Below are 15,508 nucleotides of genomic sequence, written 5' to 3'. Positions count from 1 at the left end.
ACCTCAGTGTGCTTACAAGGCAGACAAGGCCTTGTGTTTATGAGGCATATGCTCTGCTAGGCCCCTGGCCCCTATTCTTGCCCCCTTCCTGACCCTCTGGGACTGGCCTCCTCTCTTGAAAAGCTCTTTACCCCCACCTCCTGATGTGAATCGCTTCTGTGTTGCCTTTTCAGGCTAGCAAAACACCTGTGAGTTCCTCACCTTCAGGGGCACAGCATTCGGACGCAGACTGGGCAAAGATGATTTTTTTCAGATGGAGAAACTGAGGCACGGTGGTATCAGCTAGCTACTGCTTGTCAGTAGCCCCACCCCACCCCCCCATTTGGTATGCCACTGTCGGCGGGAAGCCACGTTATCTACCCCTAAATCACTTCCATCCTCCCTGGTCCCGGCCACCAGCACAACATTAAAGAATACAGTGTGAGAAATCTTAGGGAAACAAGATTCGGGTTTTATTTCCATAAAGAAACTCAGGAGGAGAAGAAGCTTCTTCTGAAGAACTGTCACACTGACTTCAGGTCACAAAACGGAGTAGGTGAAGAAAAGTGGCGGGTTTATCTGATGAAGTTGCTGGTCACGGAGACCCCACAGTGCGGTTGCAAGATACAAGGGACAGACAGACTTGGTCCCCAACCTGGAAAAAACAGGTGTCAGCACCTAGACCAAGCCTGACACAGGGAGGGGAGAGCTAGGGACGCGGCCCGGTCGGGCTCCTCGAAGACTGACGTTTTTCGGGGCCTCGGTCATGACTGGAAATAATCTTCTAAAAAAGAAAAGAGCGAACGGTAGCCCGTGGCTACTCCGGAATCTGCTGAAACCAGGTGTCCCTTCATCCAGTCTCGGTGCTCCCGAAATCTCGCGGCGTCCCACCTGTCTCGCCTGCGGGTCCCCTCGCTCTTGCTCCTCCCTGAAACAGATTTTGTGGTTCTGCCCAGGTCATCTCGTACCACCTCCGCCCTGGCGACTCACTTCCTCCGCACCTGTCACCCCAGACCCTTCCTCAACCTCTCCTCCTGTCAGGCCCGCACTCGGCACTCAGAGGGTGCTCCCGAGTGTCCTCTGTCGTTTCCTTATGAGTCTTCCTCCACAGGCCACGCGAGGGGCTCCTCCTCAGTGCCCGTGGAGCTTCCACGCAAAACAAAGCAGATGCCGGGACCTCAGTGCACCCCCGGGGTGACCGTGGCTTGTGCGGCTTGCTCGGATACTCACCTACCAGAACTTCACCCACCGCAGCAGGCCAGGCTGCACCCGGGAAGCCTGCGGGACAAGGAGAACGTCTGAGTGGACGTCACCCTGTCTCCTGCACACCCTCTGGCCTCAGACCCTTTGTCTCAAGAGCCACGTTTTCCCCGCCTTGGTACTCACCGAAGAAGAAGGCGTGGCTACCCCCTGTAAAGAGAAGATCAGAGGAGATGATGGGGGCACCACAGGGCCCTCCGTGTCCTCGGCCTCGTCCTCAGGGCTCAGGAGGGACCCCAGGGCAGGGGAGGGCTCAGACCAAGATCTTGGCAAAGGTCCTTGGGTCTGACTGTGGACGTTCAGCCCACGGACTTTTTTTTCAAAGCAGACTCATCAGCTTGCGCACATCTGACCCAAGATGAGCACACGCCGGCCAGGCAGACTGAAAGGTGGGTGCCCCCTGCCGCTGGGCGGGTAGAAATTGGCGAGTGGGCACCCATGGGCAGCGATGGCTGCTCTGTCACCTGCTTCCAGTCAGTAGGTGACTTCTGATCTCTCAGTAGAAGTCCCGGCCCTGAGGGCAGGGGCTTCCTCATTCTGAGAGATGGAGGGGAATAGGGCCTGTTTTTTTTTCACCAGCCTAATTAGTACTTAGCACATTCCTTTACTGAGTCTGTAAGATGGCTTTCCTTGTAACTGAATGAAACAAAATTCTCAGGGTTGTTTTTTTGTTAATTTTTTAAGTTTATTTATCTATTTTGAGAGAGAGAGAGAGTGCGTGAGAGAATCCCAAGTAGGCTCCACACTGTCAGCACAGAGCCCGAGGTGGGGCTCGAACTCACAAACTGAGATCATGACCTGAGCTGAAACCAAGTCAGACGCTTAACAGACTGAGCCATCCAGGGGCCCCTTCTCAGGGTTTGTTTCCTATTACTTGTTTTGTGGAATGAAGCATTAATTTTCCCACCAGCCAAAGGTTTCTGGGCAAGCCCCCCGCCCCCAACCCGCCCAAGTGCTGGTGTGCCTTCCTCTCCCCCCACCCTCCACGAAATCAGCAGTTAAAGAGGTGGAGGAAACAGACACTAAAAGCAAAGGCTGCTGGGGCTCCTGGGAGGCTCAGTCAATTAAGCGTCCGACTTCGGCTCAGGTCACGATCTCACGGTCTGTGGGTTCGAGCCCCGCGTCGGGCTCTGTGCTGACAGCTCGGAGCCCGGAGCCTGCTTCGGACTCTGTGTCTCCCTCCCTCTCTGCCCCTCCCCTGCTCACACTCTATCTCTCTCAAAAATAAATAAACGTTAAAAACAAAAAAGCAAAGGCTGCTCCTTTTCCTGTGTGTCATGTGACTTTTATATCCCTCTTTGAGAGGATATTCATTCCCAGTTTTCTCCTCCGCCTGCAATGCAGCCACTGCCACCTTGTAACCTTTTCCGAGGGGGTGCGTGTGAAGAACACCGAATGTTCCGTGGAAGATTCCGTGTTCTTCGCACCCGTGGCTTCCAAAGTGCTCTCAGGGAGCCCGAGTCTCCTCGCAGACAAGACTTTCAAAACAAACAGGATTCGGCCTCAGCTAAACCTGGCAGCCACCCCAGTGAGGAAACGGGGCACTTGGGAGCCTTACCTTAGAGGGGATCTTGGCTGAGTACTGCCCACCAGAAGGAGTAGGGTGTGCCTGCTGGTTATAGTTGTGCTGTGGAAAGAAAACCAGAGAGTGGGGAGGAGGGCGGGGGCGGGGGGCGAGAGAGGGGGGAGGGCATTTTGCTGTGGAATAAACACCCCACCTCCCTGCCTGGGCCAGAGCTGTCCCCGAGCCCCTGCCTCCTTGTGTCATGCGTTCTTTTCTATAGAATCTCCTCGGGGCCAGCCAGAGCCCGCAGCCTCACCTCACTTTGCGGTCGTCTCCCGAATGGCCCTGCCTCCTCCTTCCCAGTACCTCTCCCAGCTCCTCAAGTGTCGCTTAGGAGATGAGGGCAGGACACCAAGGAAATAAGTGAGGCCTGAACCCAGCGGTCCAGTGACGGATGTCTTACCTTAGAAGTTACGGCCGCCACCTCTTGCCATCCCGTGCCAGACTGAGAAAACGACAGAATGGGGGTGTGAAGGAGAGAGGGTTTCAGATTGGCCAGCGCTGAGAACAAGACCGAGAGGGACCAAGGGCCGTCGAAGGCAGGTAAAAGGGCGGACTCACCTGACCGGCGCCGCCCGACCTCTTCTGGAGCGATGACGCATCGGCGCCCTGGAAGGGAGAGGGAGCCACAGTTAGGGTGTCCTCGTCCACGGTCCTTCCGGCCCTGCCAAAGTCGAGCCTGCTGCCCAGGCTCGGCCCTCGTGCCGAAGCACCCGCCCCCGCCCACCCCACCGCACCCCTGTCCGTGGTCCGTGATCAGCGCTACCTACAGAGAAGGCAGGGAGCCCGGAGGAAACTGATGGCCCCAATAGATACAGGACAGGTTTCCACACTGAGTGTGGGGGAGCGAGGCAGCACCACCCCCACCGTGCAGCTGGGGCTGAGGCAGACTGGCCCGGGACTGAGCAGGGCTGATGGCAAACGAGCGGTGCCCCCACAGGCTTCCTTGGGGCAGGCGCGCACCTCAGCCCAGCCCACGTTCTGCCAACACCAAGCCCTGCTCCTTCCTTGGGCCCCGCAATCCCTGTTCACAAACGCTGTTCCCACAGGGCTCCTGGAAGGACGGGCTCTTACCCTCAGCACATGGAGGCAAAGCGGGGTGATTAGATTAGCTCTGGGCCAGAGAGAAAGGGGAGAAACACAAGGAAGCCCGTGAAGCCAGGTGAGACACAGGTGCGCGGCCGTCTCCCCTCCACAGTCAAGGCGAGAGGAGAATTCTCAGCAGGAGGAGAGGAGATCGGTTTCTGCGACCATCCCTTCTCCACCTGGAGCCCCCACTCTCACCTGCCCCCACACAGGGTTAGGATGTTCCTCCTCTCACCTGACTCCCGTTGATTTTTCGCCCCACTCTTAGCCCCAACATTGAGGTCACAAACTGCTTGACCATAGGCCTGAAGAAAGTTTTTGCTTGGTCTGCATTTTTAAATTAAATTAATTGTGAACGACTAGCAATCAGATTTCCGGGACGCCTGGGTGGCTCAGTCAGTTGAGTGTCAGACCCCTGATTGTGGCTCAGGTCATGATCCCAGGGTCGTGGAATTGAGCCCTTCGTTGGGCTCTGTGTTGAGCCTGGGGCCTAAGGATCTCTCTCTCTCTCTCTCTCTCTCTCTGCCCCTCTGCCCTGCTCTCACTCTCTCTCTCTAAAATAAAAAAAAAAAATACAAATAAATTAAAATAAAATTCAGATTTCCATCCAATGGCATGGCACACTGGCCATCCCTGAGCGCATGGCTGTACACAGCAGAAGGGCTTTGACCTCCCCCCTCGCATGGCCCTGTCTGCCCAGCCTCACTTGCCTGGCCCACGTGCATGAGTGAGTGCACCTTTGCCTCAGTGCCCAAAGGCTCTCGGCCATACAGAATCAAGGTATGGCCTCCTGCAGGACCCAGAGGTCCTGCCCATCCTTCCCAGAACCCAGATATTCAGACCCACTGCACCTGCTTGCACTTGACCATGACCTGACCTTCTCCCCCTGTGCCCCCTGTTTTCTTTCAGCTTTCCTCCCTAAAGCCCCCTTTCCAGTGAAGAGAGTTGACCCCAGCTCCAGGCCCTTGCCTCTTCCCCACCTCGTGTCCCCGCCACCTGCTCACCCTGCAGTACCCACCCAGCTGTGGCTCCCCCTGAGCCAGGCCACACCCAGCAGGAAAAGCAGCAGAGCAGAGACAGTGGCTGGCTTCATGTTCCTGGGCCTGTGGAGGCCCCAGCCCTGGGCCTCAGCTTTTATCGGCGCGAGGACCGCCCACCCTACTCCTTCTCCAGTGACTCACAGCTTCTCCCTCCCAACCCACCCCCACTCAGCGTTGCAGAAAGGGAGGAGAGTGGGAAGGGAGGGAGGCACCCTCCGTCAGCGGGGAGGGTGAACAACAGGGACCGAGTCTACACGTCGCTGCCCGGGGCCTAGATCCCGCGTCCCCAGAGCTGAGCACCCGACCCCAAAGGTTCTGCCACCCTTACCTCGATAATTGCTTTCCAGTTCAGGAAAGGGGTGTTGTGTTTGAAATCCTGGGGGGAGGAGAAGAGGTGAGTGGGCCTCAGCCGGGGGTGCTGCAGCTCGGTGGGAAGTTGGGGGGTGATGTGCAGGAATGGGTTTTGGAGCCTGGGTGTGGTTCGGGGGTTAGATGAAAATAAGCACAGGGGAGTTTGAGGGTGGTGGCGCTTCTGGGATTTGGGTGAGATTACTATCTCAAAAGTGAAAAGAGGGTGAATTTTGTGACAGAGGGCTGGAGCTGGAGGGAGGTGGCAACAGGGACAGATGACCAGGATCCCCAGTTCTTTGAAAAGTGAGAGGTCTCCTACCTCCCAGAGCCGGCTGAAGTAGAGGAGGGCCCGCGTGCTGGGGGACGGGACTTGGCCCTGTAGAGGAAAGGCGGGTGCAGGTTAGCACGGAGCCCGGCCCCCTGCTCACCTAGGCCCCTGTTCCCGCTGCCACCGCTGCTCGGTCTTCAGAATTTCATCGTGACTAAGGTTTGAGGGAAGCCGGGTGTCTTCAGGGACACCAGAAAATGGCTTTCGGAAGCAGAGGGAGAGAAAGGCTAGCTCTCGGGCGCCACTAACCAGCTCCCCTCCCCAGGCGCAAACCGCGTGCTCTTGACTATCCCTGTTCCCCCAGCCTCTGCCAGAACTCAGGACCTCAGGACCAGGACCTGTCTGTCCCCAGAACTTCCCGCCTTTTTACCTTCCCTTCCGCCTCCAGCCCATTTCCCAAAGCTGAGAGCTGCACTCTGATCCTTCCAGACACCCCCCCTCCCGCACCCTGGGGGACAACAGTGGAGACGTAAGAAAGGAGCAGAGACCAGGAATGTGGGGCAGCTAAGGTTTATTTCGAGGGTAAGGGTTGAGATTAACGGTGGGATAGCGATGTTTTAAGAAGGGATGGGAGGGGGGCTCCCATCCATCTGGTAGCTCCTTGTCTGGAGGTCACGGGGTGCGAAAGCTCCTCTGGTCCTGGGCAGAGAAATAAGTTCTAAGAGGGAGCTCAAAGGAATAGGAATCAGGCCGTAGTGGGCCAAGTCAGGGGTGGATCGGGCCTCCGCTGCTGAAACCCGCAGGGATCTTTTTGCCCACGGCTGTCATCCAGTCAAATCTGGATATTCCCGTTGGGCTTGAAAACCTCCTACGTGCCAAGAACTGTTACGTGTATTCTCCTGGTCACTGGTCAGTCTGGCCCTCCTTGTGAAGGAGATGGGCTCTCTGTTCTCTTCTCTGCCCATCTCTGTCCTGCCCTTCTTCCTAGACCTGCTCCTGGGGAAGCCGCCCCAGATGGATCCTGCCTAACTGTGAGCGCTCTCCTTTTACCGGCCCCCTAGATGTGCAAGAATGTCGACTGCCTTCCAGGCCCCGGGGAAGTATGAGCATGTGCCTCTGGGCCTAAGTTCCCTGTGAGAGGGGTTGGGGGTTGGTGGGGGGGGGGGGCTGTTTCTCTATAAAACAGAAACAGTCCATTTGCTCCTGCGGTTCATCCAAACCGGAACCGCGCTGCCGCTGGGACCTTCTGCCTCCTGTGTCTTTCACTGTCCCACCTTATTCCCCAGGGGGCAGACTTGGACTTGCTGAGGGCGGGGCTCTGTCCTCACCTCCCTGCCTACCGCCACCGCCACCTCGGTTCCCCTGCCAGTTTTAGAGGTTAGGGGCCCTCGCCTTGTTTCTGTTGTGTTACAGGTCAGGAACTCGGAGACTGTGACAGGCAGAGGGCCTGTGGCTCCTGAAGAACAAGCCCCTCCTACTCACCCCCCCCCATACAAGCAGTGGCCACTCAGCTCTTGTCTCTGGGAGCTCGAGGAAAGAGGGGCCCCGCGTTGCCACATTTTTCAAGAGAAGCCGGAATTCCAAGTCATTTTGTAAAATCTCTCAGTTTTTAAACTTTGGCAACTAGTTCATAATGCTTTAAAAAAAAAAAAACTCTGTCCCAAAAATAAATAAATGTTGAAAAAAAAAATTAAAAAAAAAAAAAAAAGAACAGATCACCGGGCACCTGGGTGGCTCAGTCGGCTAAGCGTCCGACTCTTGATTTTGGCTCAGGTCATGATCTCATGGTTGGTGAGATCCAGCCCCACATTGGGCTCCATGCTGAGTGTGGAGCCTGCTTGGGATTCTCCCTCTCCCTCTCTCTCTGCTCTTGCCCCGCTCACGCTCTCACGCGCGCGCACGCGAGCACTCTCTCTCTCGAAATAAACATTTAATTTAAAAAAAAAAAAAAGTGGATCAAACAAAGCACACCGGCTCGACCGTCATTTGCAAATTCTGCCTTTGGTATTTGTGTGGGTTGTTTATCTGCCTCTGCTATTCGGGTGTCAAATCAACCTGCCAGGGGGTCCCCTGAACGTGGAAGGCGTGGGCAGGGAGGAAGCAGAAGGGGGTTCAGGGCCCCAAGCGCCTCCTAAGATCACGCGGGCCCGGAGCCCAGCACGCCTGGCCCCTAGCAGGCACCTGGTACACACTCCCTCCTCTCTCAGCCGGCGGTCCTCCCTCCCTGTCCTCCCGACTAAGGTGCAGTCCGCCGCCTACCCGGCCTCTGCGGCCTCTCCGGTTTCCCGAGGACTAGTCCTCTTCGCGCTCCCCTTAACCTTCCAGGTCTCGAAGGGGAAACTGAGCTTCAGAGAAGCTCAAGCTTCCCTCTGCTTGAGACCCGAAAGAGGCACTCCCTCATCCCCGACTCCCAGCCCACCCCTCTGTCCTTCCTCGTCATTCCTGTCCCTCTTTTTAAGCACTGGACAAAACGCCCTCTTAGTGGCCACCGTCATCTCCCCAGGTCCCCACACCTCTTCTCCAGTCCCCTCTCCCCTGGGGATCGGAATGGCATAGCCTTCCAGCCCTTACCTTGTTTATGGCATCCCAGTTAATGAAACCCAGCTTGGATTTAAAATTCTGCAGAGGAAAAGAAAAAAAAAAAAAAAAGGAAAATGGCAAATTGGGTCATAGTGCAATCGGCTCAGGGCCTCCGGGCAGGAGAGGTCAAGGTCCACCACTGACGGCGGTTGGTTATGGGAAGAGGACCTCAGCCTGCGGGGCAGAGGGACAGGGGTTTGCCTTGCCAACAGAGTGAGCAGAGCCACCTGGCCGAACTCACCTTCCAGAAAGTGTCGAAGTTGAAGAGCCCAGGAGATGTCTGAGAGTTCTAAGGCATCGGGGAGAAATGGGATGAGAGTGGGAAGCCGGCTTGTGAGCCAGAGGCAGGGGGCAGGCGCTCTGGGGCTCGGGAGGGGACCCGTGGGTCGCCTGACACCACGGTCCGGACCCAAGGTGGGGTGATGCCTCCACTCACCAAGGTATTGATCCCACTGACAGCTTCACCACCGGACCCTTGCCACTGGGTAGGAAGGGGGACTGATTTTCAAAGCCTGTGCCTCCGGTCACGCGTGCCACCTGGCCACCTGCTCCTGGCTCACCACCTCTGCCTTGGCTCAAGCTCTGTGTACTCTCTGTAAAGCCACCTTCTCTTCTTTTTCACACAGCAGCTAGGAAGCCCCCCTTCCTGGACTATTTGCCACTTCCTAGAATAACCCTGCCCAGTCCCTTGAATCATATTCATACTCGGACTCTGCCCGCCACCCCCACCTCCACCCCCACATAGCCTGCCCCCAAAACACTGCTGGTATGTGACGTGTGATCCACCAGGCGCCTAGCACGGTGCCTTAACCTGCCGCGTTCCTGCGTGGAGATGTCTCCACCGTACAGATAAGGAAACTAAAGTCAGAGCCGTCAGCAGCTTGCCTCAGGATCTGTCTCCTTGTTGGCCTCCAGGGTCCAGATTCTGAACCACCTTAGTGGTCACACAAAGTTCTGCAGTAACTCAGGCAGTGTGGGGGGGGGGGGGGGATAGCAAGTTTGCTCGCTTTGCTGGCCCCATTTGACCCAAAAGGAGTCCCAGGCTCAGAGAGGTCAACTGACCGGTCTGAAGATGCACAGATGACAGGTGATACAGCTGTCATTTGAACCCCCAACCACTACCTCAAAATTCACTGCCTTTCCACTTGTCAACACTGCCTTCTTAAGTATGGTTCCCAAATACAGCCCCTTGACCCCTCTGTTACTTCCGGCTATCCTTCCCTTCACAGTGATAACGTGGCTCTGACGGCCATTCAAAGGAAGGAGAGAATGAATGAATGGAGGAGACAGGGATCCCAGACCCCCATCTGGTCTCCTGACAGTTACCCGCCACAGACTCAGAGTAGCAGCGAGAAGACACTGATGCTTCTATTTCTTTTCCCGGTCCCTTAGCACTCTGTCCCCACCCCCCACCATCCCTTCTCGGAAAGCTGTCCCTGCTCACCTGATAATTGCCTTGGGAGCCCCCAACGAGGTGACTGCCTTCTTTGCTTATTTCCTGGGGAGACAGAAAATGGAGAAGAGTCGGTGGGGAAGCAGGGAAGATGCGGGACGAGAGGGCAGGAGAGCAGAATGTGGGCAAGGGTCTCCTGAATCAGGGGACTGGAGATTTCCCGGGACCCCCAGAGAGGCTCTTCTCCCCGGGCGGCTCCGTCTTCCCTGGAAAATCTTGCCTCAACTTCTTGTCGACCGGGCTATTGCACACTTACAATACTTACAGGTGACATAACCACCTCTTTCTGTTCATGTCTGCAAACTGCCCAAAATCCACCAGGAAGGGTCCTTGCCATCAAAGTATCTGAGTTATCCTCTGGTTTTGAGGTGGAAGCCAGCCAGACCATTGGACTAAAGTGATTCAAACTGCAGGGCCCAGTCTGGGCTGATGTTTTGCTTTGGTCAGAAGGGTGACACTAGCCGAGGAGGCCCGGAAGTAGCCTGGCTTGTCTCCTCCTGAGAGGTAGGTGCCTCCAGACCCCCACTCCTCGGGACTAAGATGAATTCCCAGGGCCAAGGCCAAGACTGGGCTGCGACGTGAGACTATCTGCCCTGTTGGTATCACTACTGCAGAGGTGATCACCATGCCGTCCTCCTGCCACCAGTCTCTACTCTCAAGGCCTGTCGTCTCCTTACCCTGATGTCACCAGAGCTGCCGGGCCCTCCCTGTCCTCCTTGGAAGCCCTGAAGGATGAGACACGAAACACAGGTCATTGTTTTAGATCTTGGGTCCATCCCTGCAAATGTTGGTGCCGATTTAATACAATTCTTCTATAAACGCTCATGGGATTCTCTTTTGGAACATGTCAAAATATTCTTGGAATTCATCTGGGAGAGTAAGTGTCTAAGAATAGGTGAGAAAACACTGGAAAAGACAGGCAGCAAGGGAGGACCTGTACTGGTAGATAGTCATGTGCCATAAAGAAAGCAGTGCCCAGCACAGATGAGCCCGTTTAACCAAGTAGAGCTCCCTAGGCGCCTGGGTGGCTCAGTCGGTTAAGCATCTGACTTCAGTTCAGGCCATGATCTCATGGTTCACGGGTTCGAGCCCCTCATCGGGCCCTGTGCTGACAGCTCAGAGCCCGGAGCCCGCTTCAGATTCTGTGTCTCCCTCTCTCTCTGCCCTTCCCCCACCTATGCTCTGCGTCTCTCTCCCCTCCCCCACTCACACTTTCTCCCTCAAAATAAATAAATCGACTTAAAAAAAAAAAAAAGTACAACCCCTGCAGAAGCTCTCCCAAAATATGAAGGTATTTACAAGCAGCATTTTTACATCGGTGGTAGAAATAATTCAGTGCACACAGCTGGGAACACCAGTTCAGTATTCGGGGGGCGTAAGGGGGACAGTTACACCTCACTGGTTCCCTCCCTTCTGTTTTTATCTGATTTTCCCCTCATAAGAGAGCACACCGCTCTGATCCAAAGTGTGGGTTAAGTCCAGCTGATCTGAGGAACTGGACTAGATTGTATACAGCAAAGTCAAGTCCAGATGGATTAAAGAGTTAAATAGAAACAATGAAATTATAGAAGTAGTTCTAGAAGAAAAGAAAAGCCTTTGTGTTCTCAAGAGCAGAAACCATAGAAGAAAAGACTGATATGTTTGACTACATATTTAAGACTTTGCTACATAAAAAACTAGAGACAGAAGTACAGGCTGGGAGCTTTTCTGACCCCTGTCTACCCATCGAGGTTAGTATCTCTAATATCCGAAGAGCCTGTTATTCAGGGAGCCTTCTCCCCGATGGTCGGCCGCGCTCGCACCAGCCACGGTCGAGCCCCATCTGCTTTGCCCAGAACCTGATAGAAACCAGAATCTCAGCCCCACCCCAGGCCTGCTGACTCAGAACCTGCATTTTCACAAGAACCGTAGGTGATTGGTGGGGACCTTAGCGTCACACTTCGTCTTGTCAGTGCTGCAGGTGCTGACAGAAAGCCCAGATTTCCAGAATAACCAGGAGGGAAGCGCACGCTTTCGACACACGGTTTCCAACGCTGTCAAAGAGGTCACGGGACTCTTTGTTGGCCAGGTGGGTGTAGGTCATTTGAAATGATGACGTTTCTAAAAGGACTGGTTTCTATGTGATTTTTCACCGCCCCATCCATGGTATGAAGTGAGGCACACCACGTGGGGATTTGCCATTCATTATTATTTTGGAGATTCGGTTTCTTCCCCACAGACGGAGTTGGGGCTGAGCAGGGGTGGGCACAGTCCCAAGTTTGGCTCTTACCTGACCCCCAGATCCTCCAGACACGCGGACTTCATTCCCTGGGTTGTCACACTGAGAGAGAGAGAGAGAGAGAGAGAGAGAGAAGGCTTTCTCTCTCTTGCCACCTGCAAACCAACCCCAGCCCCCAAACTGCAGCATGTTACCGCCAAGGCTAGCCCACACCCGCCCCCAGCAGCGCACCCCCTCTCAGCTCTGGCCGTCGCTCTCCCAACTCTCCCGTCATGCGAGGGGCCTCGGCACCCCCCGTTTTCCCTCCCATCCGGGGAAAGGAGGGAGATCTGTGCAGGTGTGCGCGCAGCGGACACTCACCTCGGGTTTATTTCCACCACCGCTTCCGCCGCCACTGCTACCCGAGGAAGAGCCAGAACTGTGTCCCTACGAGGGAAAGCAAGAGTCCATGCAGGGTCTCCGAGGCCCTCAGCCAGAACCAGATCGTTTCCAGGGTGTTAGGATTCTCTTTACTCCCCTGTCCCCAACCTCCATCTCTTCCTGTCCTTAGCTAGCCAGTCACCGAGGGAAGTTATTCGGGGCACAAAGGTCCGTGTGGCCAGGTGTATTTGGAAATGTGGGCCAGTTTGGGGATTCCGAGCTCTTGTCTCCTCTTCCCTCCCCCACCCCACAGGCCAGAAGTGAAGAGCCTTGACCCTGGCACCCAGGGGCTCCTGACTGTCCTCCTGACTCTCCTCCTCACCCCCCTCTCCTGGAACCTGGAAAGGGGAAGGGACCCCTAGATCCGTAATTACCTGGGAGCCTGAGTAGCTGCTTTGATCAAAATTCCTAGAATTTTCTAAGGGACGGTCCTAGATGGGGAAGCAGGTAGTACAAGGAGCAGTAAATTACAGCAGTTTACGTGGCCTGGCTCGTCCTAGTCACCTCCCTCTTGTGGCCTGACACCTTTCCCAGATATCTAAGGAAGCCGATGGTGCTCCCCACGGCAGACCCCTCCGTGGGAGAGCCCACGCTGAGCCCGCGGTCCCCTCTTGGCCCCTCACCCCTTTTGTAGGGGCCCCACGTGTCCCGTATGTATCAGTGTCATCTACGCCACAGCTCCATAAATGTCCTCTCTCCACGTGTGCGACAGGCTTGCCCCTGTTCCCCGGGGAGCTTCCCAAGCAGGTGTCCTGTTTTCCCGTGTCCACCCCTCTCCTTCCGTCTGCCACCCCCGTCTCTTGTCAGATCTGCCCAGTGGACACTGGCACAGCAGTGGGTGAGACGGGAGGGAGGGCACCCCACCCGCGTGGAGCGGAAGACACGGGAGCCCCGTGAGCTGGCAGCAGGCAGGGCACCCCTTGTGGGGACCTAGGGGGTGTGTGTAAGGAACCCCGCCTGCTGGGGCCGGGAAGGTGGGGTGCAGGGGCCGAGGGGCCCAGGACGGGGCCACAGCGATGCAAGCGTTCGGGAAGACCTTGGAGGCTGTCTCCTCCGCAGGGACCGCCGGGGTCCGGGCTGCACCTCCGCCTTCAAGGGGGAGCAGGACTCACCCAGCTGGGCCCATAATTGCTGCCACCGTTGCCACCGCTGCTGCCACCGTTGCCACCGCCGCTGCCACCACCGCTGCCACCGCCGCTGCCACCGCTGCTGCCACCGCTGCTGCCACCGCCGCTGCCACCGCTGCTGCCACCGCTTCCCTGAGGGACAGGAAGAGACCAGAGTGAGAACCAGAGCCGAGAACATCAGGATCATTTGCTCCCCTCCCCCTCGCCCTCCCCCTCTTGCTCGGGCACATTCCCTGCATGGTCTCAGGGGAGCAGAGACTCCATCGTCCGCTGTGCAAAATGCCCCCAGCCACCCAGTCGCCTGTCCCCTTACCCCGGAGTTGCCAGAGCTTCCTCCTGAGCCGGACGGCGGGGGGTTGGTGCACTGCAGGGGAGAGTTTCCAGACCTCAGTCAGAGCCCCTGCCCTCGAGGCCGGGCTCTCCCGCTTCCTGTGGCTTGGCCCCTTTCCCCACGTGTTTCTCCCCCACGCCCCGTCCCACTCCCCTCTCCTCCTCCTGGTCACCTGGCCCGGCCCATCTCTTCCCTGTCCAAGCTGCCTTGTCCCTCAGTCAGCTCCCCCCACCCCGCCCCAATCCTTCTTTCTTTCCTCTTCAATTCGCCTCCTTTCTGTCTCACACACCCGAACACCCTCTGCTTTGCCCACACCCGTCCCCTCACCTCTGTGTGTGAGTTGCTGCTGCCTCTCACTGAGCCGTACCCGGGCTGGACCACGGTCCCCTGCGGAGAGGGGCAGGCTGAGCGGGGGACTGATGGGGACTGACCGACAGATGAGGGAGGCGTGGGGACCCTGGGCTCGAAGGGCGGGAGGTGGCGCGCATCAGGGCTGGGGTGGTTACCGTACCTGAGCGTTGGGCCCCAAGTTCAAAGATCCTCCATTGGCTCCTTGGCCCCAGGCGCCTCCCTGAGAGTGGGTTCCGAAGCTGCCATCTGAACCTCCGGGGTATCCCTGGCCCCAAGGAGTCCCCGGGCCTCCAGGGTTGCCCTGGCTGTGGCCTCCAAAGCCACCCTGGGAGCCAAAGATGCCATGGCCTCCAGATGGAGGTTGGCCATTGGTTCCCTGCAAGAGCAACGTGCCCACACTTAGTGTGCGTGACCATCCGCCTGGTGACAGGGGAGGGCGGGACGAAGGCCGAGGCAGGGGGACGGAGACCCCAAGGCGGCAGAGGAAGGCCGCATCACGTGGAGGGAAACCACCGCAGACAGCCACAAGTAAGAGACCTTCCTTCCCGTGGGTCACCCTTCCAACCCACTCCAAGACTCTCAACCCGGGGGCCCACGGCCTCCCATTTCCACACCCAGCTTCCCGCTACTCACCCAAGCACCGTTGCCGCCAGGCACGCCCTGCCAGGAGCTGTGAACCGCATCTCCTCCGCGGCGAATGATGTTCTCAGCCTGCCTGCCTGCCTCACCCCCAGGGTTCCCAAGGACGCGGGCTGCCTCCTCCACGCCACGGCTCGTGGCCCCCCTGCTTGCAGAGTCGGCGGTCCCTCCGGCCCCTTTGCCAGCAGCCTCTTCGACTCCTTGGCTGATGGCATCTCCCACCCCCTTTCCAATGGCGTCTCCCATCCCGTGTCCCACGGCCTCCTCGACACCTGCTCCCGCACCCTCCCCTTCTTTCGGCAACGGGCCGGCCCCGCCGCCGCCCAGGCACAGGGCCAGCAGGAGGCAGGCCAGGGAGCCCTGCAACCTCATCTCCGCCTCGCTCCTTCTCTCCCTCCTGCCTTCTGCCCACCCGAGTTTATTTCTCTCTGCCCTGTCTCCTCCTCCCCGCTGCGTGGCCTCCTCTGTTCTCTTCTTCCTTCGGACTTCTCCCTCCCTCTAGGTGTGCAGCCTTCTCTCTCCTTTCCCAGACTCCCCTGCCTTCCCAGAGTCCTCCTCCCTGCCTCTACTCCTTATACTGCAGCTTGGGAGAAGGTGGCAGGGCTGGGCAGCCCTGTGTCCCTCCCTCGTGACTCAGGGCCAGCCACCGATAGGGTAATGAGCTGTAATTGTGAGTCCGAGAATCTGTGTTGAAACAGAGAGGGAGCCCAAGCATCAGGGAGGGAGGGAGACATGGGATGAGGCAGGTGCAAAAGTGTTCCGATTTCCCAACCTTAGGAATTTGGGGCGCAGGGTGGGGATGGGGGCATCCGAGGAGACAGGTGGTTGGTGTCTCCTAGAG

General features: G+C 57.2%; 1 protein-coding gene and 1 long non-coding RNA gene across 14 annotated transcripts; one reads left to right on the top strand and one right to left on the bottom strand.

Moving 5' to 3' along the window:
- Nucleotides 1–430: 430 nt before the first annotated feature.
- On the bottom strand, nucleotides 431–15,286 carry DMKN (dermokine). 13 transcript variants are annotated; one of them, XM_040446111.1, is made up of 22 exons: nucleotides 14,662–15,173; nucleotides 14,189–14,404; nucleotides 14,005–14,064; nucleotides 13,660–13,710; nucleotides 13,332–13,478; nucleotides 12,594–12,650; nucleotides 12,160–12,225; nucleotides 11,851–11,901; nucleotides 10,259–10,306; nucleotides 9,573–9,626; nucleotides 8,565–8,609; nucleotides 8,370–8,417; nucleotides 8,120–8,167; nucleotides 5,600–5,656; nucleotides 5,258–5,305; nucleotides 3,365–3,412; nucleotides 3,207–3,248; nucleotides 2,798–2,866; nucleotides 1,366–1,389; nucleotides 1,210–1,257; nucleotides 871–907; nucleotides 431–763 (listed from the first exon to the last, which is right to left on the bottom strand). In XM_040446111.1, exons 1-20 carry the CDS (start codon nucleotides 15,037–15,039, stop codon nucleotides 1,210–1,212), a joined length of 1,605 nt encoding a protein of 534 aa, XP_040302045.1. In that variant the 5' UTR covers nucleotides 15,040–15,173; the 3' UTR covers nucleotides 431–763; nucleotides 871–907. The 13 variants fall into 13 exon arrangements, 12 of the variants coding, with proteins under 12 accessions (XP_040302045.1, XP_040302051.1, XP_040302047.1 ...); XM_040446117.1 differs by lacking the exon at nucleotides 1,366–1,389 and having other exon boundaries at nucleotides 14,662–15,286; XM_040446113.1 differs by lacking the exon at nucleotides 871–907 and having other exon boundaries at nucleotides 14,662–15,284.
- LOC121011567 (uncharacterized) lies at nucleotides 4,996–7,201 on the top strand. Its single transcript, XR_005781646.1, has 2 exons — nucleotides 4,996–5,323; nucleotides 5,913–7,201. It is a non-coding gene; the product is annotated as an uncharacterized LOC121011567 (long non-coding RNA).
- Nucleotides 15,287–15,508: the final 222 nt, after the last annotated feature.

This window comes from Herpailurus yagouaroundi, unplaced genomic scaffold (assembly GCF_014898765.1).
Source record: "Herpailurus yagouaroundi ecotype Mexico unplaced genomic scaffold, PumYag 194, whole genome shotgun sequence".
NCBI classification, from domain to species: domain Eukaryota; kingdom Metazoa; phylum Chordata; class Mammalia; order Carnivora; family Felidae; genus Herpailurus; species Herpailurus yagouaroundi.
Note: the sequence above shows the minus strand (reverse complement) of the source record. Positions and strands in the feature narration are given on the sequence as shown.